The sequence below is a fragment of the Lonchura striata genome, chromosome Z (assembly GCF_046129695.1).
Source record: "Lonchura striata isolate bLonStr1 chromosome Z, bLonStr1.mat, whole genome shotgun sequence".
In the NCBI taxonomy this organism is placed as follows: Eukaryota; Metazoa; Chordata; class Aves; order Passeriformes; family Estrildidae; genus Lonchura; species Lonchura striata.
The window spans coordinates 40,078,616-40,103,329 of NC_134642.1; the positions used below are offsets into that span (position 1 = coordinate 40,078,616).

Consider the following 24,714-nt stretch of genomic DNA (forward strand, 5'->3'; position numbering starts at 1 on the left):
AGTCTTCCAATCAGATAATTCTCTTATCTGCACAGAAGAATCCTATTACTCATTTGTATATGAAAGATGGAGGGGAAGGAATATCTTCATGGCAACAGGAGACACTCAAATTGGTTTAAAAGCAAAAATAGTTTTTGAAGTTACTGTCTATACGGGTGTAATTACAGACACGCAATCACTAAGACAGGAAAATAGAGAAGCTATTTTAACTCAATCGCTAAGGAGAAGTCAAATTACTTTAGCAAACAAAGTGCTGGATTGTAGCTAAAATAAAAATTCTATTTTCCACCTTAAGACATGCCTGCATGGATGCTCATTAGGACAGAAAACCTCTGGACCACCCTGCAGGCTTTACCTTTGGAGCTAATGGTGGAGAAATCACAAGCAGCAAGACTGGTGTGGCACACGTGCTGTGTTTTAGCAGCCTGCTCTGCACAGATCAGCTGACCTGGAGAAACTGAGGAAACTTATGGTCCCTTCCAGACTCAGATGGGAGCATGGTTTTTTTTGGCATGGACCCTTCTGACTGTTCTCAGAAGTAATCCTGCCTGTCTTGTTTAATTAAGCAAAACCTTCTCACTAAGACAGACAAAACTCCACATCAAATCCTTTGGTTTTGTCCTTCTTTTTACAGAGTCATCCCATGCCCTTCCAACCCAAGCCAAATCTCTCCTGACTTGGTCCCTGGGGTGGTCTCCGGGTGTCTCAGGCAGATCCAGGCATCCCTTATTCCTGGGTTTTTAATTCCTTTGTACTTGAACTCTACTCCTTCCTGGCCTCTCTTGAGGAGTCTTGAAGTGCAGAAGATGCAGGAGACCTGGACTCGTGTCCCCTCTCAGGTCTGCTATGGCTTTCAGTCACATCGAGCAGGGAAACCCTGCTTTTAGCTGGAAAACACTAAGGACAGATGGAGTCTCTGGCAATGCTCAACAGTAGCAAGCTACCAGTGAGCATATGCAAACCACATATTTTTCAAAAGCATATTCACTCCGCTCATTTGGGGTTGATTTTCCACAGAAAATTCTTTGACACAGGCTAGCACTGCCAAATTTTAAGACTTAAGGGCACTGTAGCTTCTCAAATATAGGTCAAATTTATTTTTATACAAACACAAAGCAATAAATCTTGCATTAGACTAATTTTTGGATAACACCAAAAAAAAAAATTTTGGCTTAAAATCTATATTCATCCTTGATTTCTGAGGCCCATCAATTTAAGCCAGTTAGGGACAATTTCAGGCCAAATGTAAAATTCAGCAAAGCCCTGAGTAACTGCAGACACAGATTTAAAACTTTGTGTCTCACTACGGCACATGCACTCACAGCTTCATCAACGGTGACTAACTTGGCTAAACCTTGATCACCGAATTCTTTCACAATTTCACTTTTGAGCAGTCATCTTAAATATAAAATCTCTAGCATTTCAGCGTTTTACTTTAAATAAAGTCAAACTATCATCATCTTCACTTACGCATTTTTCCCCAAAATCAAACTTTAAAAGCTTCCTCAGATTTTCAGGGGATATTTTATGGTTTTTTTCTTCTGACTTCCAATTAAACACAACAATTATTTATATGCATCTGCCAAATTCCAAGTTCTTTCAGTAATTTGCATCTGTGCTCAACTATAAATAATTTAAACCTTTATGCCAGTGCATCATCTCTGATTCACCAAAACATGCATATTTACCAACACCTCCAAACTTATCTTCCATTCCTTTGCTGGAGGCACACATTTAAGAAAATACCTTGAACTGAACTTTTGAGCAAAAGTGAGGTCTAGGTTCACAACCAAAAAACAGCTGCAGAACTGGGTTTTCAGTGGACCTTTTCCAGGAACTAAAAAGGCTATTAACAACAAATTACATTTTTAAAGTAAGACACACTCATCTACAGCTGGGAAAAAAAACAAACCAACAGCATTTCACTGCATTCCAGGTATGATGCTTTTTCCAAAGGAAAAAAATAAAAGCTTGGCTCAAACTTGAGTATATTGAAACAGGACACAGAACTGCAGTTTCTCTTTCTTGACAAATGCATGCCAAAACAACATTGTTTCAGAGAGTCACAGAATCATAGAATGTTTTGTGTTGGAAGACACCTTAAAGATCATCTAGTTCCATCTCTTTCCCTCTCTAGCTGTCAGGGTCTGGGCTGCTTTGCTTCCTGGCATCTCCAGGGTTTTCTCCCCAAGGTCTTACTTTTCTTATCCTTCATTCACTTTTTTCCACTATCTTTGATTCCTTTGACTCCTCCTGTCTCTCAGAGTGCATCTCCTACATTGTTACATCATCACACACATCTTTATAGCTTCAACTGCCAAATCTACTATAGATCTAGCTTTATGGGAGTGGCACACAAGCGCCACCAGTTTTTGTCACATCACTGGATGATATTCAAGAGAACTGAACCAGGGAGGACAAAAAATACGAATTCACCCTGGAGCCAGATCAATGATACAAAGCGCAGCTCTGTTCCCCTTTCTCAACTGTTTTGGCTACTTCTTGCCTTGTGAACATGCCTGTGCTGCTCAAACTGCTGAGATGAGCAGCCTCCTCTCACATTCAGAAACAGGCTGTTTCAGTACTTCTGCTGTACTGTGGCACATGCTAATCCAAACCACTGCCTGTTCTCTCAGGTTCTAAAATTAGGACATATGTCCAGGACTTGAGCACCACACAAACACTAGCAAAAAAAAAAAAGCATCTGTACCAAGCCCACTAATAAATCACATCGTTTCCCTCATTAAAGCTTATAGTTTGAGCCAACTCTATACTAATAAAGACTTTGTATAAAATAAGAAAGCAGAGAGCTGATTACCAGCTTTATGATCTGCATAACTGAGAAGATGACTGGTACAGAAATCAAGTATGGCTTGACAGATTGTTTCTTCACAGTGAAAGCAGAGTCACTGGAAAAGCACTTGGCAATAGATGACTCCTTCAGGAGGGAGAGGAGTCCCCTGATCATTCTGACCAGCTTCCATGATTACAAGAAGAGTGAACATAGTATTTGATACGAGAAGCTCACAACAAGTATGTGAAGATTTCAAGATGTAGTTAAAATAACTTCCACTCTTGAAACAAAGCCTCTTTCCTTAACTGAGTAGTGACTCATAGGGATGACACTGAGAAAGCTTTCTCACTGCCTGGAGAGGAAGGAGGAAGATGGACCTACACTTCAACTTTAGGATCTGTTTTACCAAATCGAGGCTGTCAAAACATGTCCCATCAAAAGATACCAGTCAGCTCTATCTCCCACAGACTCAGGAAATGGTTTAGGAACACTGCTCCACCACTGTGTCAGCTCACATCTGCTTTGGTCATACATTTCAAAATCTGTGCTGCAAATAAGGGATGTAGTTCCCCAGAAACAAAAAATCTTTCCATCTTGTGGACAAGTTATGGAAACAATACTAAAATACAAGTTTCAACTTTGCAATTTTTAAACTATTATTATTAGTAGTCTTTATTATTTTAAAGGTCTCCTTTAACATCTAGGATAGCGTATAACAGTGATTAAACACTGAGAACTCCCACTTTCTGATAGAGTCACTTAAAGTCTAGATCCGCTCAACTCACAAAACTGCAAATCTGGCTACTTATAGCACAAATGCACACTTTGTTATCACATGTCTTAGCTATTATATTTAACAAGAAACCAAGTCACGAATTATGACGAAAAACCATAACACCTGCTATTTGGAAGAAGCACTGCAAATCTCCCTCTCTCAAAGAGAGAAAAAAAAAAAAGGTGAAGCTTGCTAACTGGCATTTCAGTGTGTTACACAGTAAATTTTAGGGGGTTTTGTCAGTACTACTGTACAGCGCATATACTTGTCCTTGTAACTATTTACTCACAATTTTTAATAAACTCACAAAATGTTCACAGTTCACCCCCAGAATGAATGTTGGCTGCTGGCTGCACAAATACAGATTTTGACATCTTCTTAAAAGTATTTTTTTCATTTTACCTGAATTTGTCTCCTCAGCAGAAATCCAGTTTCCCTCCTGTGCTAATTCTTTTAAGAGTCTCCTACGCATTTGTCTCTTTTCCCTCAGCACATTTTTGAAATTGTTGATGCATTTGTTCAGGTAGATGGTCTCCGCGCACACCTTGTCAAGGCTCATGGGCCTGCACTCCTTTCCTGGCTCAGGTGGACAGTTCCCATCTTCTCCAAGCTCCTCACGAGGTAACTGCTGCCTAGCAGGGATTTCACATACAGATGATGGCAGCACACAGGAAACAGGAGGCTCATGCAAAACAGAGGAAAGACTGGAAGGAGCAAATTGCATCTGAGCAGATGCTTCACTGTTGACATTTGCATTTGCCTGGCTCTCAGAGGACTGACTAGGAGGGGTTTCTGCAAAGTAATCAGAGCTGCCACCCATACCTGAACTGGTCAGCATAAGAGTGTTGTCATCATCCATCTGTAAGCCACTATCATTTTCCAAAAGGATTTCAGAATCACTTGTCTCCAGTTTATGGAACACCACTTGCAGAGCAGACCTGAAGTGGTGAATAGCTTTCCCAAGCTTATTAGTGTAAAACTTCATGTCTACAAGATCAATGTTGTCCCGGGAATGGTCAAGGAAATACTGAGAATTTTCCAGGACATCCCTAAAGACCTGATCAGTTGGATCTTGATCATTCAGGTCCATTTGGATCATATCTTTCAAGCTGTCACTACTGTCAGCCATTTCATCTGTTGTATGATCATAGCTAATGGTTGTCACCCCACTAGAAACATCTTCTCTTTGAACATCACCTTTCTCTGCATTGGTAAATTTGCAAGAGTTATCATAGTCTGTTTCAATTTCTTCTGTGTTTATCCCCTCATCTTTTTCTAGAAGAGATGAAGAATTCTCAGTGATGCTTTTAGTGTCAAGCCTCTGCTCACTAACTTTACTTGAAGCACACATCTGGCTTGCATGGCCCGAAGAGTCAGATGAGCAGCAGTGATTTCCATCACCTGATTTAGGTGAATTGGACACCTGTGGAGGTTCAGCATGGGCCTGGCAAATGTCCCTGTTATCTGAAGGCTGCTCACCGCAGCTTATTGTTTGTGCTTCCTTTCCAGCTTCAAGTATCAAAGTGTCTTTCTTGGTCAAGGCTGACTTCTGCACAGAATCCAGTCTCTCACCTGCACACTCTGCTTTCCTACTCGTGCTTTTATACTTAACCTGGCATGAGTCCATCTGAAGGTGCCCAATTGCATCAGTTCTCTGAGCCCCATCCGGATTCACTGAGTTCTGACTGTTTTTCTTGAAGCCAGACTGTGAAGAGACTGAATCTGGATTTTGGCCCCTCTGGCCATTCTGCCTCTTTTGCTCCTCACTGGTAGCAACACGGACCCCTGAGCTCTGCAGAAGAATAGACTTCTGTAAAATAAAGTCTCTCTGTTCACAACTCACAAGTTTCACAACTGCTGGTCTTGGCATTAATGGTTTGCCTGTACCAATATCTGACCTATAAGCATCTTTTATATACTTACTGCACTGAATACCATTGAAACAGTGATATTCAGACAAAAAGCTGCAGATAAGGTCTACTGTGTTTTCATCATCTTTCTCTGGTATGCCATAAAAATATAACACTGGTTCTTCCTTTTGTACATCCCTTCTTGGCTCTCGAGCATGTGTACCCTGGGTTTTGCCACTGGAACCACCCTGCAGGCCTTCTATCTCACTCAAGACAGTGTCCACACAGCTGGAGACTTCATCCACAGAGCCTTTTATCAAGGTGAGGTGTTGACGGAGCTCTGCAATCTCTGTCTGGATTCGACTTATTCCCTGTAGCTCTTTAACAATGTAATCAACCACATCAGCTGAGCGGTCTCTTGACTGCCTTCTTCGACTCTTGTATGCAATGGTCTTTTCCTTGGGAAAGCACCCTTGCCTTTCAGCTGCATCCCTCCAGCTCATGGTAATGCTCAAGGAAGAAAGGTCCTGTCCCTCAGACACTCTGCCCTTTATTGCAGAAGAGGTCTGCATGATACCATCAGAACTTCCCTGCAAGTCCTTCTTGTTCTGCTGAACTGAACATGGTATTTTTACGTAGCCACCCCAGTTCAGTTCCACCTCACCAACACACACTTCACTCATTCCCTTGGAATCATGTCCTCCATCCTGACGAAAGTCCCCTCCAGCCATGGAAAATTCAGTGCTTGGAGAGCTCCTGTTGATTCCACAAACAAACATGTCTGATTCAATCTCCACTGGGGAGAGCTGGCAGCGATGTGCATGGTTTGAATTATCATCTACCTGACCTTGGAGAAGCCTCTTCATTTTGTCCCGCAGAAACAAATGGAGTTTTTGCTTCCGGAATTGCTTCCTGCCCTGCAGTTTTACAACAGGTTTTCTGTGCAGAAGTGAAAATTCATTTTCTTGCTTTTTCAATCTACTTCTAGCAAACATCATCAGCTGCACCTGTGTTTCTCATAGTGCTACAAGCTGCACAAGCACATATCAATCACTTCTCAACGCACAACTTGCATCCAGTTTTTAGTCTGTCATGAGGCAGCTACCGAAAGAGGGGAAGAAAACATTACAGTTTGGTTCAGTAGAAATATCCAAGGTAACTTAAGCAGAAGAATTAAAAAAAACCCAAAACCTAAAACCAGCATACACATAAAATCAGACAGAAAGAGGATGTACTATTTAAAGTGTACAGTCATTGTCTTGGTTTTGGCCACCACCCCAGATCAGGTTCTTGTTGGAATAAGTGTTCCTCACTCCCTCTTCTATTCAAGAGAGTGGGGAAAAAAAAAAGAAGGTAAAATTCAAAAAGCAATTCTGTGGTCGTTTTCCTACCAGGTTTGCAAATTAATCTCAAGCTTGAGCTCCTGGCAATTGCACATTGTATGATTTAATTACCCCCCAAATACGTAGTTCTGACATTATAAATTCAATCCTTGCACATTTCCCCTCCTTTCAAGTTCACAATCTTCATCCTTTCTTCAAACCAAAGCAGAAATCAAATTTAACTTGGTGCAGTACCAGCTAGCCCACAGGAATTGCACAAAGTGATATAAAGTGGCAAGAAGACTGGATGATAGATTTTAGGAGTAAAACCTTTCTGCTATTTTAGTATTTCATCTTAATATTTTACTACAAAGCAGTAAAAAAAATACAGAAAATGAACAAAAAAACACAAAAAAACAAACAAACAAAAAAACCCCACAAAAATCTAACAAAAAAACCCCACAAAAAACTAACTAAAAAACCTCAAAGCTTGCAAGCTTCCCAAGCTAACCTGCAGTTAAATATGCTACACTCAGCATATGCACAAACAGGCTGAGTTGACAGCATGAAGCTTCTGTATGCCACTTCTACTCCAGCTCTGGAGATTTTGCAATTGATTATTGTCCCCAGTTTAAATCGCCTCTCTAATGACCAAAATGAAAAAAAAAAAAAAAAAAACCACTATGTTAACTACTTTAAACTTCCATGTGCTTTTAATGGGATACTTACTAAGCAACATACAACCAGTCTTCTCCTCCAGACAGTAGGGCACACAAGAGATCCACACAGGACTCTCCTGGAGGCAAGGTAACTGGAGAACGCAACTGTATTTGATGATTCAGTTTGGACTTGCTGCCTGAAGCACACATTCTTTCTCATAATCTTGTTTTATTTAAGACCTATGGTAACTTTCTTTTATTTTTATTGTTTCACTTTGGGGCAGGAAGAGAGAGAGTGTTTTTTGATCTGGATGAAGCAGCATTGCAAATACCAATCTCTATAATAAGACCTTAATTAATATGCCATAAAAGAGGTTGTATCTGTGTTTCAGGTTTAAGTCTCCTCATCAGGCATCTCCAAAGGCAATACCTGCTCTTTTGTAGGCTAAACAAATTCTCTGTGAGACTAATTATCAACTTCTTTAAAGAAAGTAAGTTTAAATTTTCTAGAATTTTCAGGCCATTGGTCCAGAAAAATTAATTGGGATTTTTTTGTTTGGGTTTTGTTTGTTTGGTTGGTTTTTTTAATCTATCTCCTCATAAAACAGGGCTAACATAAGAAATATTTTCTCAGACTCTCTTCTTCCACCACTTACACAGTTTAGCCATTTTCACTTAAGTCAGTAACTGATGTTTAACATAAAAAAATCACTTCTGTACCAGTTGTAAGAAGTGAAGATAGAAGAATTGCTTGGAGAATATCCAAGAATTGCTTGGACAGCAAGTAATTGGATACAATGGCAGCCGAGAAAAAGAGCTCCATAGTTGTGGCTCCCTACACATGTTACCTGAGGGTAGCACACAGAAATGCTAATTTCAAGTATTATCCAGTGCTAGGAGAAAAGCCTACATATGCTTGTGCAAGGCTTCCCTCAGGAAGCTCAGTCTTCATCATGTTTTCTTCTGTATGCAGCTTCCAAGGCACCAGAGGGGCATAATGATAACTTCAGTTTAAAAAAAAACCAATTCAAGACAGAGCTTGCTCTTACTTCCTTTGTCTGCTACAGCACTCAAGAGCAGCAGTTTTTAACAGAAATCACTTTTTTCCTGCTGAACACTTACTCACAAGATTGCAGCTATTGCAAAGCTAGCAGCTCAACACAAAAAGTAAAACACCGTCATTTTTATTTATATATAGTATTTGTGACATAAGTATATGTATATCTATAGGTGTGTTTGTATATATGTGTGTGTGGTTGTGTGTATGTATATACACACACACACACATACAGAGAGGAATATCTACTTAATTGGAGACTTTTAAAAGCACATTTTTGATTTCATCAAATACTAAAACTAAAATACTTTTTTAAAATACTATTTACTAAAATACTTTCCATCTTTTCCCAAGAACGACAGAAACTGCTTCCTCCAAAGCTGGGAACAAGGCCAGAGCAGAACATGTGGACAGCAGCTCTGGCTCAGAGGGAAGCCTTTCTACCTCTCTCTACAGTGGGTGGAATCACTCTTTACCACCAAAGATCAAATCACTGCCCACTAAGTGAAATGCCAGGAATCAAGTAAGAGAATTGCCCTCTTTGTCCCCCTCCCAAAGGCTTCCTCCCTCCACTCCCCACCTAAGCCCACGCTCAGATCTGAAGCTCTGAGCATTCACTCATCTGTGGGCTGGTCCCAGAGTGTCTCTGCACCTCCTGCCACATCCTCTCCTCCTCCTCTCCACCCTGGGCTGTGTGCCTGCTCCTATCCCCCCTTCCACGCTCCAGACTAAGTGCTCTGCAACTTGTATCCTATAGAGATCACTTATTTGTCTTGTGTTGTCTGTGTTAGAACCATGGTTTTTTTGTAGCACAGACATGTGAAGTGACACTAAAAGTTAATGCAGGTTCACCCAGGAAAAAAAACCCAAAACCTAATCTAGATGTAAATCCTTGTTTAAGTCCTCTTCCCTTCCAGGATCACTCCAGGAATCACATTAACACATAACAAGAAATCAAGACTTTTAGGAAATAATATTTGGATCCTGGTGTTCTGCCAGATGTTGCAAATCTTCACTGACTACACAATGTTTCTTCTGACTGCCTTGTTAGCAGGCATCTCCTTCCAGGAACATTCCATGCTCAGTTCCGTACAGCTATCTCTGGAAGTGCTAGAGAGCAGCATGCACAGGCACCACCACTTCTATGTTCCCCAACTTCCCAAAAGAGAGCCAGCCTCAAGCTCAACATGAGGATTACATTTCTGCTTTACTTGGGAATTTTTGGGTTATTTTGCTATTCCCATGAAGACAAAGCTGACATACTAGGATTTTAGAGAGGGGAAACAGGTGAGCTACCACAAACGCTGCACATCTCATTACCTTGTTGCTGGACACACTTCTGAAATAGCCTTGCAATACATGAACAACAGATACTTTTCCTCCTGACATACAGATTAGCCATGACAACAGGAGTAAAAGCATGCCATGCCAGCATCCATGAATGAGAAAAAAAGAACATGAGAAATCCCATGAAGGAATAAAATTCACTTATGTTATCTCTGCTGATCAGCTGGGGATCAGCCATGTTTTATGCTTACAGCATAAAACAGAGAGCCAGGCTCTCACCGGGGAGAGGGGAGGTGCCTGCAACCCCCTCTGAGCAGCATCTTCAGTTCTGTGAGACACTGGACCAGCATGGCTAAAAACAAAGGCAGCATTGTGTGCCTTTAGCACTGCCCCACACTGCAGTGGGCTGGCTGCAGTCTGGTGAAAGAAAAAGGGGCGAGAGCACAAAAACTCTGTTAAAATGAGGTATGCTTATCTTACAGAATCACGGATTTGTTTAGGTAGGAATAGATCTTTAAGGTAAAAAAATCCAACCATTTACTCAGCATTGCTAGAGCCACTACTAAACCACATACCTGAATGCCACATCTATATGGCATTGAAATATCTCCAGGGATAGTGACTCCACCACTCCCATGGGCAGCTCATCCCAATGTCTGACACCCCTTTTAATGGCTATCTGGTTTTCATCATACTAAGCTTAATACTGAGCCACCTTTAGCGCACAGCACCATGTTAGAAGGTGCTGGTACCTCAGGGTAGATAAGGTGTTCAAGGAACCCAGCAAAGAGACATAAAAACAATTAACTATGATCAGAAAAACATTTCACAGCAGCCTCTCTGACTACTGACTCATGCTACTGAGTGAAATATTTTTTATTAGATTATATTTGCAGTATTATCCACACAAAGTGGTACTGCATTACCTGTACTAGCAATTACAATAGGAAAAGTAATAATAAATAAAATGCCTGATAAATGATCTTCCTACTTTATAAAGTGTCATTTAAACATGAAGAATACCAATAGAATGCAGGACATTGTGAGGAAAAAGATTTTGGCATTTAAAACAGAAAGAAATCATGGCTAAGGCTGCCATAGCAACATCGCCCCAGCACTCAGCATGCTGAAACATTGACTCTTCCTGAGAATATTGCAGCATATTTAAACACAATAATTGCTGAAATAATCCTAACAAGGCTTGACAGAGATCTGAAGGGTTATCATCAGTTTTGCTGTTTGACTTCTGGAGATGAGCTTGCAATTTTCTAATTAATATCACTAGATTTAATTTTGGGTTGGATCATACCTGGACATGGCACTATTGCTTTGCGGCTGAAAATATGTCTTTCTTCAAACCGTCTTCTGATAATTAACAAAAATTCTAACTTTTGAGTCCTAGAGTCCTAGCATGGATGATAAGAACAACAAGGTACTGAGCTGAGTAATCCTGGGCAAAAAGCAGCAGAGCTGGAGAACAAAACATACTGTTGAGAAACGCTTTCACCTCAGGACATTTAGGCTGAAAGTAACATGCAGAAGAGACACATGGAACTCCACAGTGGATTGAAGAGGAAATACATTAATGTCATTGAAAAGACAGTAGTTACAAAAGGATGACAATAATTTTACATAAAACAGTGTGAGGAGAAAAACTATTACCCAGTCTCTCGGTAACCCTTTCACAGTCCCGCTGTTGCCAAGCCTCAATGCTTCGCTCTCAGGAATTACCACACTAGCTGCAAAACCACCTATCTTGTAGAACTTTCTTAAGTTTTAAAACACTTCCAAATGTATTTTATAGGTTGTATCTGTACCTACAACATTTATTTCAATACAGCTAAGCAAAAACTATGACAAAACACTTCAATGCAATAACAGCCAGCCTTCACACCTGACACATTTCAGAAAAAAACGGCACACTTAAAACCTTCCTGAGCAGTTTGATAGAAATGACAAAAGGTCAGGTGAGGTCAGTCAGTCATCCTCAGGGTGGAAAACTGATACAGGGAACACTGCATATAACACAGTTCTGCACCTCCCACATCACAGTTACTTCTCACCTTTTGCACAAGGCCTGCTGACCAAGGGAAAAAAACCAAATCTGAGTAATAGTCCACCACACCAGCAAGTTACCAGAGTAACTACTAAGTAAAGGAACAGTAAAAATCACAAACTATGAGGGCAAAACACCCACTGAAGTATTGCAGGTTCATGGCATTCACCAATGTAAAAACTTCTGTTGCAAAACACCATAAAATTAAACCAATGTAATGGAAGAGTATCACCGTGTCATAGAAGATAGCAGTTCCTGCTTTAACTCCTTAATACCCTCTTACAAATTTTGAGGACGCCCCAGAAGTCAAGTGAGTCTCAGCTTTCTGTAAAACGGGGATTAATTAATCTCTGTCATCCAGAGAGCACCCCTTCTGTGAGCACAGACGGAGAAGGACTGAGATGCCCAGACTTTAAGTCCAGCTGCCTCGGAAACCCCCAGAGGGCAGCTCAGCACCAGGCAGCCCCTCCGTTCCTCAGTCCCTCAATGTGCTCATTCCCTCTGCATCATTCTATCCCAACTTTTCATACAGGCTGGAAGCAGCAGCGCCTGGCACATCGATGCATCCCCCTGCAGTAACAAATGAGGTCTGTCACCACCTGGCAGCCAGGAAAAGGCAGCATCCGGAGACAGAAATAGGGGCTGTCCCCAGTCACAGAGGGAGGCACAGGCTGCAAGCTGCCGACCTTGGCAGTGCAAAGCCTCATGCCTGGTGAGCAGCAAGCTAGCTCTGAGGCACCCACCAAGTTCTGAAACAACCCTGTGCTGAGGAAAAGGCAAAAGGGATAACTGAATACTGAAAACAGACACCATAGCTGCTTCTATCTATCTTATATAAAAGTTACTTCACTTCTTCCCAGCAAATACAAAACCTGAGCAGCAGTTATCAGCAGTTTAAGAGCAAATGGGGAAATAGTTAAGTTCAGCAGTACCCTGAACTGAGTAGTTCCAATGCGTGGGGGTTTTGTACACAGCTGAATCAGTAGATGGCTTGCCCCTGACAACCTAAAGCATTAACTGTTCCTTGAAATAGATTTACCCCATATCAGGATCCTAAGAACAAAGCATTATATTGAACACATGGGGCTGCATCAAGGATCAACTTCTTGTTTAAAGGAAAAAGCTCCAAGAACTGAAACAAAATTATCAGAGCATGCTGACAAGTTGGCTGGCCATGGGATGAAAACCCTAGAAATGTCAGCCAGACTTTGTGGAAAGTTTTCTGATTATTCAGCTACCTTTAAACAGAAAGGAAACAGACAACACTGGCAGTAAAAACACAGTACCTCTGGCTTAAATAAGGCTTGCATGCACTGTTATGAAAATGTTGAATGATGCTAAGAGCTCTGCCTAGACTGACAGAAACAGAACATGCTGTGCCTCTCTTCTACTTGCAATCCAACTTACAGCCCAATGAACTACTGCTGGACCAAAAGTGTGAACTCTACAAAGTCCTGCATTTCTGACAAGAACCACCATGAATTATTCATCAGTAAGGATTTTCTCAAAACTCTGATGACTCACTGATGATGTTTGGAGCTGGTTCTTTAGGTGACAGTGCCTCAGCTCACACCGACATTCAGGCAGGGGAGGGACAGGCAGCACTCACCAATACAGGGTAATGAATTAGGAGACGCTACTTCTGTTGTCAGGGCAGCAAGAGCACAGCCCTGGTACAGACTGGTTCTACACAATCTTACTCACTGATTCTGACCTGTTCTGCATTCCCTTAGGACAGACACTTGGCAGTGTTGAGCCAGGCTGGATGAATGTACCATAAGCAGCAAATGGAATAATTAGGGTTTTACAGCTCATGATATTAAAATGTAGCACGTGGCAACTAAAATCCTCCTGGGCTAAAACTGCAGCTTTACTTCTATAAGCTCTCTCCTTTTCATCTCAGGGACTGAGGACCTTAGCATTCTGTATCAAGTCTTTAGGTTTATCCCCAAAAGGTTTGCTCCATTAGCAAAAGAAACCTGCCCATATAAATGGAATGAAACCTTTAAAGATATCTGAAAACAGTCACACATCTGCTCTGATTCACAAGCCTGTACAGCATCCTCATTGCTCCTGCATGCCAGTCATTCCATCTCATCAACTCACAAGCTTCTCAGCACAAGATATCAGGCCAATGACAAATACTCTGTGTTTAAAAAACCCCCTTTCTTAAGTGACATTTAAGTAAGAATCAAACTAGTAATTTATTTTCCAAGTTACTTGCTTCTCAAATGATCAAATTTAAAATATTCCCAAGCTCCTTTCCCTTTAACTCTTCTTCCCATAGTGATTTCAATATCAAATTCCAGCTGAGATACAAATCCTCCTTACAGAGAAGTATGAGAAGTAAACAGACACAAACTCAATTGTACCAGTCATAAGAAATCTACAATTAGTGTCTAATGGGTAAAAACAAAAACTAAGAAATAGAGCATACAAATGAACATACTAAATGTAAATTGTTTTACAAAACACATTTTTAAATCCAGTCAGTTTCCAATGGAGCTATTGTATTGCTAAAGTAAACACACATACACATGCACACAGAGAGCTCCCTCTAAAAATAAAGAGCAATTCTCCTTGGTTGCTGCCTACTTGCAGTTTATACTCAGGCACTTCATTTGTTCCAATCTTTCACTTACCTTGCTACTTCAAAATAAAACAAAATATTAAAATGTAAAGGAAATTTATAGAACCAATAGAAAACTACAGAATACAACAGCTTGCTCTCATAAAAACACAAGTCCTGAAGGATTCCTAATGTTGTTAAAGGTTCACCGGATAATGAACTTTCACTATGGAGATTATCAGCATATTGTTGGTGTCCCATCTGAGGTATCATGGAAAGCAACGTTAAAGGCACCCAGAGTTTCCCGTTCCACAGCAGCACTAGGATGAGAAATCATGTAAAGTTGAGGCATGTTGAAGGGAATAAAAAATGCAAACAGCTACTAAAAAATCCAAAAAGCAAAAACCAGCAGAAGCTAATAATTGCAAAAGCTAAAAACACAGAAATCCATTTGGTTTCCAGGAGCATCCCTCAACAGAAATTCTTTAGTTCCCCATCACAGTGCATCTTTTCCCTTTCTCAGGCTGTACCAAGTACAGTTTAAACTTCATCCTTCTCTTCAGATGTGACTCAACAGAAAATATTGTACTTCAGAGGCAGAGAGAAAGCTGTGCAGCTACTTTACTCCTCCTCGTCAGCTGCCTACTGCCTAGCTCCTCATACACGCAGCCTCTCCGCTTCACTCCTCGCCTCAAAATGATTCTCCACTTTATTATCCATTCAGAAGGAAATACAAACTGATGGAGCCAATCTGACTAAAGACAAAACGCACTCCTTTGGCATTACGAGAGCAGGCAGCGCAGCGCAGCAAGCGTATCTCTGCTGGAAAAGCACTCTGGCATCCAGCGGGACTGTGGAGAAGGGGGGCTGGGGAAAAAAGCCCAGGACTCAACATAATTAACCAGCTCCAAGAAGATTTTTTGCCTAGCTCTGAGATGGAGGTTTATTTTTATCTCTCTTGTTCACCCCCTGACTAACCCACAAGATTCAGCTATGCCCTTGCTGAAATGAATCCAGTTTCCAAGGAAGACTAGTACCAGCTCTGCTACAAGTGTGGGGGATTGAACACCCGTTGATCTCTCATTTCCCAAAAATAAAAGTCACATTGTTACATAAAAGAATGACTGCAGAAATGTTGTGCACAGAATCAGTTCCACTCACGTTGTACTGACACTTCTCTCCTGGGAGTGAGCAACAGCAGGCACTCATCCTGCAAGAAGTGCCCGAATTAAAGGCACCATTTATCTTCCCCACAACGCAGAGGCATCCAACAAACTACCACTAATAAAACCTCACTGGCCAGCTGATCCATGTTCACATCCCCCTTCCCACATATGCTCCCTTTATCCTCTCCCCCCTCTTTGTGCACCCAACACAAACACCCACCTCCTTCCCAAATACTGTTTCTCTGCCTCTAGCATCAAAGGCAGTGTGTGAGTGCTAGTGCTGCTCAAGAACAACTCACTGCATCTTTCAGAACAGTGTCTTTTCACAGTGTGGGGATTTTGAAGAGTCCTATATGACTTAGCTGTGGAAATGCCACTATCCTCCCATCTGTTCAAATACCTCCTACCTCCTTGTGAGCCAGCCTTGCCGTGAACGGTATTTCCTCTTCAATATCTTACCTAAACCAATATCAACTTTTACTCACCACTCCTTCCACAAGCATCACTGTGCTCCGTGTCCTGCCTTCACCAGAACAGTGCACTATCCAATGCAGGAGACTATCCAATGCAGTGGATATTCTCCTGGAACCTTCAACCCTCTGTTCCTACAGCTCCATCCCAGCACCTTGCTGTAGTGCCAGCTGATAACAGCCAGGCTGGTATCCCAGCTCATTTGTTTGCTTTGGGTAACAAGTATCACATATGGATTAATGTCACAGTTCACAATACTTTGTTGCAGCAGCACTACTGGTGAACTGTATCACTGTTCTTTCCATGTGCAGCCACAGCACTGACCCTTTCAGCTAGGCACAGAAATCATGCCACCAACCCCCTTTCAGATCCTCTGAAAGGCTGATGTTCCTTGTGGTCACTCACATCCTCCATCTCTCAGAACATCCTCTCATTTCTGCTCTTTCCCTTGCTGCAGGGCAGGGAGTATAGGTAATATTTTGAAAAGTGATTTAGCTTTAAAGGATTTTAAGAGTCTGACCCTATGCATCTCATTATATGTTTGCATTCTGCCAGGAAAGCAGGGTTCCTGCCCAACTGAGAGCACTGAGTCCAACTGCAATAGGAATGATTCTACTAAACACAGTAATTATAGCCCTTGAGCTTAGATTCAAAGTTCTGCATCAAATTCATCCATATAAGGATGAAGACTGCCCAGCTGAGAAAATAAAATGCAATCCAGGATTTGAACAGCATTAGAATCTTCAAAGCTCTGCCTATGCATAAGATGAGAAAGATCTTGAGAGAGGTCTTTTACATACAATAGTTTAAAAATAAAAAAAAATAGGCATCCATCAGACACTTTTTTATTTACATTAACACTCTACAGCACCTGAAGTATCCACTAGACAGCCTCAAGGCTTTTAAATGCCTTACTCTTTCCAAAGATCCTACTACAAGTCATCTTGCCATCACTGCCTCGGTCCCTTCCCTCCTCTACTTCCTTGGCCTATGCCTATCCCTTCAGCCATCAGTACCAGACAGTAACATTTTTGATATCAAAGTCAAAAATGTACTGGAGTCAAACACAATGTTCCAGCTATGGTTCCTGAGATGCAAAGAGCCCATGCAAATTTCCAAACACCACCACATAAAATCTCAATTCCCATGGCTGTCTTACAGGAACAAGAGAGAAAAACACAAGGAAAAGTAAGCAAGTCTCAACAGACAGAACCAGGGTACATTAATAAAGGAGGTCAAGAGCAATGAAGTGCTGGGAAATGTCATTGCCCTTACCACAGCTCACAATGTGGCTAAAAAAGATAAAAAACCAAGTGCCCTCAGAAGAAAGGAAGATGACACCTTTCAAATATTTAGAACCCCTTACCTAATGCACAGGATATTGAGACAGACTCTGTTTGTCAGAGAGTTTTTTCTTAAATAATTAAGATAATTTCATGAGTAAAATAGGCATGACTTGCACATTAAAAAGTCTATGAGAAAGCATATGCTTTACCTCAAGGCTCAGAACACTGAGTTATTTGCTTTCTACTAGAGAAATAAACTTCCACTTAAAAAATTAAATACTTCTTTCTGCAATTTTTAAATTCACCAACAGATTTTAATTTTAGGTTGAGCCAGCAGGGAATTATTAAAACTGATAAAGATTGGCTTAGCTATATAGGCCAAATGCTTTGATGTCTGTGAGGTATACGTTACCCTTTCTTCTTTTTTAATCCTCATTATCTATTTCATTCCAACTTCCTGTAAAGTACTGAATTACTGATAAAATTGTAAAAAGTAAGCAATTCCTTCATGAGCACGAGTGGATTAACCAAAAGAAAATGAACACTCTTCAAGCACAGGTCCTGCTCCTCCCTCTCACACACTTATGCCCTTTCTCCCTTCAGGAAGACAAGTAAGAACATTTCTACTTGGCCTGGGGCAAGTAGAAAAATGAATGGCTATGGAAATTAGAAGCTAAAAATGTTCCAAAGACAGATGAAACAAAGGAACAAGGTGGGGGAAGTCAAGACAGAAAAGTCAATGGAGAACTGCAGGGGAAAATGCCCAACTCACTCTCAGGTTTAATTCATCTCACAAATGGCCTTGGACATCTCTGAGCCAAGAGCTCTCTAAAACAAATTTCTTATTTCACTGGGAAAATATAAGAACTACCTGTCCTAGGTCACACTGCTTGCTGCATCTCTCTAAAGACAGAGTTTTCGGTAAGGCAGCCTGAGTTCAATGCTGCATTAGACCTCAGAAGCTCAAATACACAGAATAAAGTTCATCAGTTTATTTAGCAGTGAAAACATGCTATTTACTGTCTTCTTCAAAAGCACAAGAAGATTAAATCAATCAGCAGTCTAAAGACAAAGTGTTAATGAAAAAGCAGTGACGTATTGCTGTTTGGCAGCTGTCCTCAATGAATACCAGCTCTGAGGAGCTGCACATCACACAACCTAAGCAGCGCTGCTGAGACAGAGCCTGGAAGAGATGAGATTGTATATTCTCAGGCTTTTTAAACTGCCCTGTCAATCTGCAGTCATGATGTGCTGTTGTTACAGTAGCTCCAGAATACATTCATGAAACATATACTTAAGATGTTGCTGTCAGATGAACAACAAATTTAATAAAGTGCCATTCAAAGCACTAATGGCTTTCTTTCCCTCTAGGAAAAGGCTAAGGCAAGGGCAACATACAAACTTGGAAGGGAAGAAAGGCACAGGTACCTTCCACACCACCTTGAGCACCATGGAAAATGATAATGGCCTGAAATTACACTGAAAACTTAAAGAAAATGAAGGAGATCATATTCCCCAAAGTTTCCAGAGTTCTCGCCCTTTGAAAATTTTTTTTTCCACTCATAGAAGCTGAATTATTTTCTTTATAGAAAGACAATGAGAATGGTACTAGCTCCTTGAAAAAATGGTACAGATTAGAGTTATTAGGACTTCTTATGTTCCAAAGGCAGGCAACCTCAGTTCATTTGTTGTGAATGGCTGAGACCAAACCACTGGCTGACTCATCTCTACAGCAAAGACATTTACACTCCATATGTTAATATCATCTGACTGTAAGGACATCTGCTGAACCCTGAGATACCAACATATCTGAACAAATAGAACCAAAGACTTTCACATACCTCAGAATGAAGAGTATTTCCAAGGCCAAGAATACAATAAGATTCAGAGTTGGATTTCTGTGAGGTTAATTTAAAAAAGGAATTAACACTGCACTAATATTTTTTAAGAGCCAGAAACTTTAACACCTTCACAGTTTAGGCCAATCTTTATCAGTCAGGGAGTAATCAGAGACTTTTGAGTTGTCTGCAATGCATTCTCTCATTTCTGTTCCTCTGAAGCTACTGCTACCACACCAATCAAAAAACTCCTCCAGAGACTGAAAAGATCTAGTCTCATATGAGAAGTCTTAAGGTGCAAAGTCCTTAAGAGTATTGGTCATAAAATCAAAACACTCATATTATCATCCTCTATCTAATTTGTTTACAGCCATCATTGTTACTCACAATGACAATGCCTTTCATTAGAGATGTGAGGCAGCCTTTAAATGCAGGTGCTAAACCTGCTCGTCCCTTTCTTGTCTCGATGAGAATTTGCACTTTTGATTTTGGGATACAAAAAACCCCCAAACACTATCAGCTCTGCACACTTCAGAGAAAAGGCTATTTTATTCCTCATTCAGTAGGCTCCAGCCACTCTGGGGCACAAACAAGCCTTGGCTCCCAGACACCACACTCCTTGAGAAGCTGCTGCCGACACAATGCCAACCCCACTTGTCACAGCCCACACCAGCCTGCAAAATTAGAGTGATGAGACTTCAAAAGCAGAGCTGTCTCAGGTGACAGGCTGTGAAAAGCATGTTGTCTCCTTGCCCCAGCAACAACAGACACAAAACCTTCTTTACATACTCTTAAGAACATCAGGAGAGCTCTGGCTCTTTTCTGGGTTTTGGCTGCCCATCTGAAAGCATGGAAGCTGTTCTCCAGCAGAATTCTCTACTTTTAATGATGAATTAGAAGATGAACTCTTGTAAAAATGTAGTGCCTTCTGCAACTCAGATGACTTGAAACTTTTAACCAGCTGGATGACCACATTCTGAAAACAGCTATTGCCAACTATTATGCTGGTTTTTAGACTGGAGTCAGCTTAAGTATCTTTAGTCAACAGGGAGTGTGGAAGCATTTACAGCAGAGAAAACTCTCCCTCTGCTGCCTCCTCCTTCAAATTACATGTCTCTCCCTCCTAACAGCATCCAAAATGTAAGGACTTGATATCCTACGAAATTGGAAAATTACAATCAATGCGTTAATTGCAAATCTAATTAAATAATCAGCATCCCTAAAATGCAAAGGCATCTGGGTACAGGCATGTGCTGTGTGTAGAAAAACCTGTAATTATACTCTCAGTTGGAGATGTAATTGCTTTTTTGATCAAGAAACCTGGGAATGAAATGCTGCAGATTATATGAAATGTAGACCTCAAGCAGACATAACAGCTTTCCAACATGAACTTGAGGCAAACACAAGGGAAGTAAACTATTCAGCATTTCTATTGTAACTACATAAAAAGAAATAACAGACTTAATTTGCAGCAGTGAAAAGGTAGGTTAGACACCTGGAAAAGCTTTTAATCAGCAGTGAGCATAGATTATCAAGGGAAGCTCAACATTCTCTTTTCCAGAAGGTTTTAACAAATGGAAGTGCACACATTTTTAAGGGATGATTTTGAACAAGATAGATGGTCTAGTTAATCTCTTCACATCTCAGTTTTATTGCTCTTTATCCTTCAGAGATTATCTCAGGTATGAAGCTACACCATAACATATACAGCTGGCTAAGAGGTGTGAGGGTACATTATTCCCACAGGTAGTCTGCAGGACAACCCTGCTTTCCACAACACAACAGCTTGGTTCACACACTGCAGAGCCCATTTTTCCTACCTGGGCTTGACAGTGATAACATGGAAAATGCCTCTCATAGAACTGTCCATGCATTCTGCAAGGTCAGTCCAAGACACAGGGATTTGGCTGAAGGAAAGTAAGTGCCTTGATCCTATAAGGTAGCATTCTATATGAACTTCCACAATTCTTTCTCTGGTTGAAGGTAAACTCCTTTCTCAGCTAGAAGAGGGCGTCCTTCTGCTCACTGAACAAGAAACTATTTAACATTGTTTCCTTGGTGTTACTCAAAGCAGGATGGCATGCCTTATTCATTGTATCACAACCAGGCCGTCCCAGTACACACAATCACACACCACTATATGCAGTGAGCTAAGGGGCACTCATCATACTACTAAAGTAATTCAAGCTTAATTGGTGTTTTGATACCATAGCTGTGAAGTTAAAAAGTCCCCACTACAACTGAAGAACAAGGGCAGTATCAGGTCAAGAACTTCTCTGAACACTCATCTCAGGACAACGAACCGCAGACTTCTCAAAGTAATTAACTACAGAGCATATCAAGCACTAAAAAGTCTAGCTGTTCACCTACTTCACTTACTGCTCTGATAACTCATTTCCAGAATCTCAAATCAAATAACCAGAAATCAATTCATGGATCTGAGAGAGAGGAAATGGAAAAATAATTTCAAAAGTCACAGTGGCTTGTCCAGCATTATGTAATAACATGGCAAGGAAATAACTAAAAATGTCCAAAGCAATGTCCAGCTACCTCTGCTAACAGGTTGTGTCCTCTACCAGCATTTCCTTTTTCATTGCAGCATATGCTCCAGCTTTCAAAAACTAGGGAGAAAAAATTGTTTACCATCCTACCTTCACTTTTATGTCTCCTGGCTTAAGTAATATGCTTTCCTCTTGGTGGGAATAATTTTGTGTATTTATATTCCCTGCAGAAGGGATTACAGCAGTTGATTAATGAACCTAAATGTCCCACAAATACTTGCTGCAAACCTTATACAAGCCTCTGTCTCTAAGGACATAGATATTAACACAGACACTGAACAAAAAAACCCAAAAAAAACCCCAAAAAAAACCCCAAAAAAACCCTGAGGGTCTGACAAGGCCAACATCAGGGGTCTGACAAAGCCAATTCCAGCAACCACCCCCATATGAGTAAACTCAGACAAACTTTTCATACTGCCAGTAAAGGCACTTGACAGGCCTACAATGGGCCTGAATTAAGGGGCTCTGGAAATCCAATCAGCCTTCTCAGCTAACTGGGACAGAGGAAGAAATTTTATGCAAAAAAAAATAAATTCCTGGACTAAGAATGCCTCTTCAAGAGGATGAAAACTTCACTACACACCAGCCTTTGATAACACAGCTGAGCTGAGTCAAATCACTGAGGGGCCGATTAGCCCCTTTGGCAAAAGTCGGTGATGGGAGGGGTAAGTGCAGCTGGACCAAAGCACAGACTCAAATACTGAGCAGGGATGATGGGGTTATTCCTGTATCTGCTGCTACTGTTTAGTACTCCTAAGTCACAGAAACCATTCCACCCACCCAGAGAAACAAGTGTAAAGGCCAGATTAAAAAGGGATGATTTTGGCAGCTGTAAACAGTTGTATATTAACAAGCTATTACGGCTGCAGGCTAAAAATAGAATTATATAATTTGGAGAAGCAACATGTATCCATGTCACAAAATATGAAGGAGAGTTGTACTTGCTTTAAATTGAGTTCCTTAAATTAGTCATAACAAAATTCAGAGTGAATACACCAGCCAATCCATAGGTATTTGTGTTGAAAAACTGGATCCCTCAACTACCCGTTACATGAGACACCACAAAAAAACTTGCATGATTTCAATCTGTTGCACTAACATAATACACTGAATAAAAATAGAAAAATATAAATAAATTGCATTAAAATTTATCACTCCCTGTTTCTCAATAACAGTTTCTCAAAAATGTGTTTGCTATCTTAAAATATAAGGTGAATATTGACTCATTAACAAAAATAAAACCCAGATGGAGACATGGTTAAAATAAACTGATCTTTCACATAAAGCAATTCCTATTTGTATATTTCAAATACTCTTGTATGCAACAACCACAAGTATTAAATAAAGTGAGGCTAAAGTAATTGAGTCTTGAGCTGATTTATCTAAATTTGCTCCTAGATGGACAGCTCTGTTATATTCTTTTTAGTGCATGTCAATGATTTTGTCTCATTGCTTTTCAAGGTCTCCTAAATAAGAAATTTAAATCCCATGGGGAATTCCGAAAATCTGATTTAAGAACAAACGTGTTTACAAACTGTACCATATTTTATGAACTAATACCACTTGAACATTTGTCAGAAAACAAAATTTTATCTGTGACAGGTTCGTTACCAGGCATGGGTCACTAAGAATACCCATTCTTCAAGAAACACCTCACAGATGCAGTCTAGCATCCTTAATATCTGCTGTTCAACTATATGAAAAAGCCACCACTCAAGAAGGGCTGTAACATGATTTTCATAATTTCACTTCAGTGAGAGTTTCTAGTAGCAAATACCTCTCCAACACACCTCTGGTTGTGTTTGGAAACCCACAGGGTCTTGCAATGTGGCAGCTTGACAGCAAAGCAGGCAGATGGGTAGAGTGAGCACAGGGAGGAACAGTGACAGAGGCTGTGGTTCCATGGACATTTCTGGCAGTCTATTTAGAGGCTGGCTGGATGATGAAGTCCCTATTCTTTGCTCCCACAGGCAACTGTAGCATTCATAAAAATACCTGTTTTTAGATTAATTAGAAAGGGCAAAGGAACCCATTTGGAAGCTGTTCACTAACAATTAGAAAAATCACTTTCTGATTTCTAGCCTGGGTTTGTTCCTATACCTTGTACCCTCTCACCCTGGCCTGCCTTAATGTCCTTTCTCCAACTTGTATTCTCTGATGTTTGCAAAAGACCCCATTTTCTCCAAGTAATTTGCTGTTTCCTACATGTCATATTAGAAATATTATAGAAATACAGGCAGAAGAGACCTATTGCCTACCTTGCTTGCCACAGTGTAGCATGGAGCACAAAGCAATTAACATCAGTAATTTCCCATTTGCCAGGCAGTTTTCTTCTCATAACTATTTCTACAGCCCTACTAGTGAGGGCAGACTAAATGAGTTTACAGCTATTCAGAATACCCTTCCCTCTCTTCCTGATCCAATGAATAAACACAGCTTAAACAGGATACTCCTGTTTTGAGCACATACCCCCATAGTCCAGAGGGCAGCACCACTGCTCACCTGGTACTACGTCACCCTGCAAACCTGAAAGCAAAAGCCACCCAGTCAGCAAGAGACTCCCTGCCTAGAGCACCCCAATAAGATGTCGCTCAGATTTACCTCAATCCTTCCAGCATCTGGTAACTGCACACTTGAGCAACAGATGAGAGTCTCAAGCTACATTTGGGATTTCACCCCAGCTTTATGCCTAAATTAGTTTTACACCACACAAAGGATAGAGTTGTCAACAACCTCAGGAAATTCCTCCTGCAGAACAGATATTGATATACTGATGTTCTCAAGAGCCTTTCAGCAGAGGAGGTGTGTTATAAACCCAACTCATAGACTGCCAGGAAAGGCCGCAGGCCTTTTCCTACAGATTCGAAAACCAAGAAAAGGAAGAACTGGTCCTACCTTTACCACCTCCAGATTTCATATTAAACCAATGGGGAACCACTGAAAAGCCCTTTTGAAAGTGTCAGTCATTAACCATCAAAGCAATAGAAATGAACCCACAATTTGATCCAAATCCAGCTCATCTG

General features: G+C 40.8%; 1 protein-coding gene across 7 annotated transcripts in view; it reads right to left on the bottom strand.

Annotated features, from left to right (window-relative positions):
- UNC13B (unc-13 homolog B) overlaps positions 1 to 24,714 on the bottom strand; it is a 206,046-nt gene that overhangs the window by 91,574 nt on the left and 89,758 nt on the right. For 2 of the 7 annotated variants that reach the window (XM_031507422.2, XM_021554687.2), the window contains exons 1-2: positions 14,443 to 15,555; positions 3,972 to 6,520 (exon numbers count right to left, since the gene is read on the bottom strand). The exons of 2 other annotated variants lie outside the window; for them this stretch is intronic. In XM_031507422.2, the coding sequence (XP_031363282.2) occupies positions 3,972 to 6,417 (2,446 nt within the window). In that variant the 5' untranslated portion in view covers positions 6,418 to 6,520; positions 14,443 to 15,555. Of the gene's footprint in view, positions 1 to 3,971; positions 6,521 to 7,470; positions 7,598 to 11,406; positions 11,424 to 11,807; positions 14,410 to 14,442; positions 15,556 to 24,714 lie in introns of those variants that run through there. 3 more of the 7 variants (XM_077790530.1, XM_077790532.1, XM_077790531.1) reach the window with 3 other exon arrangements.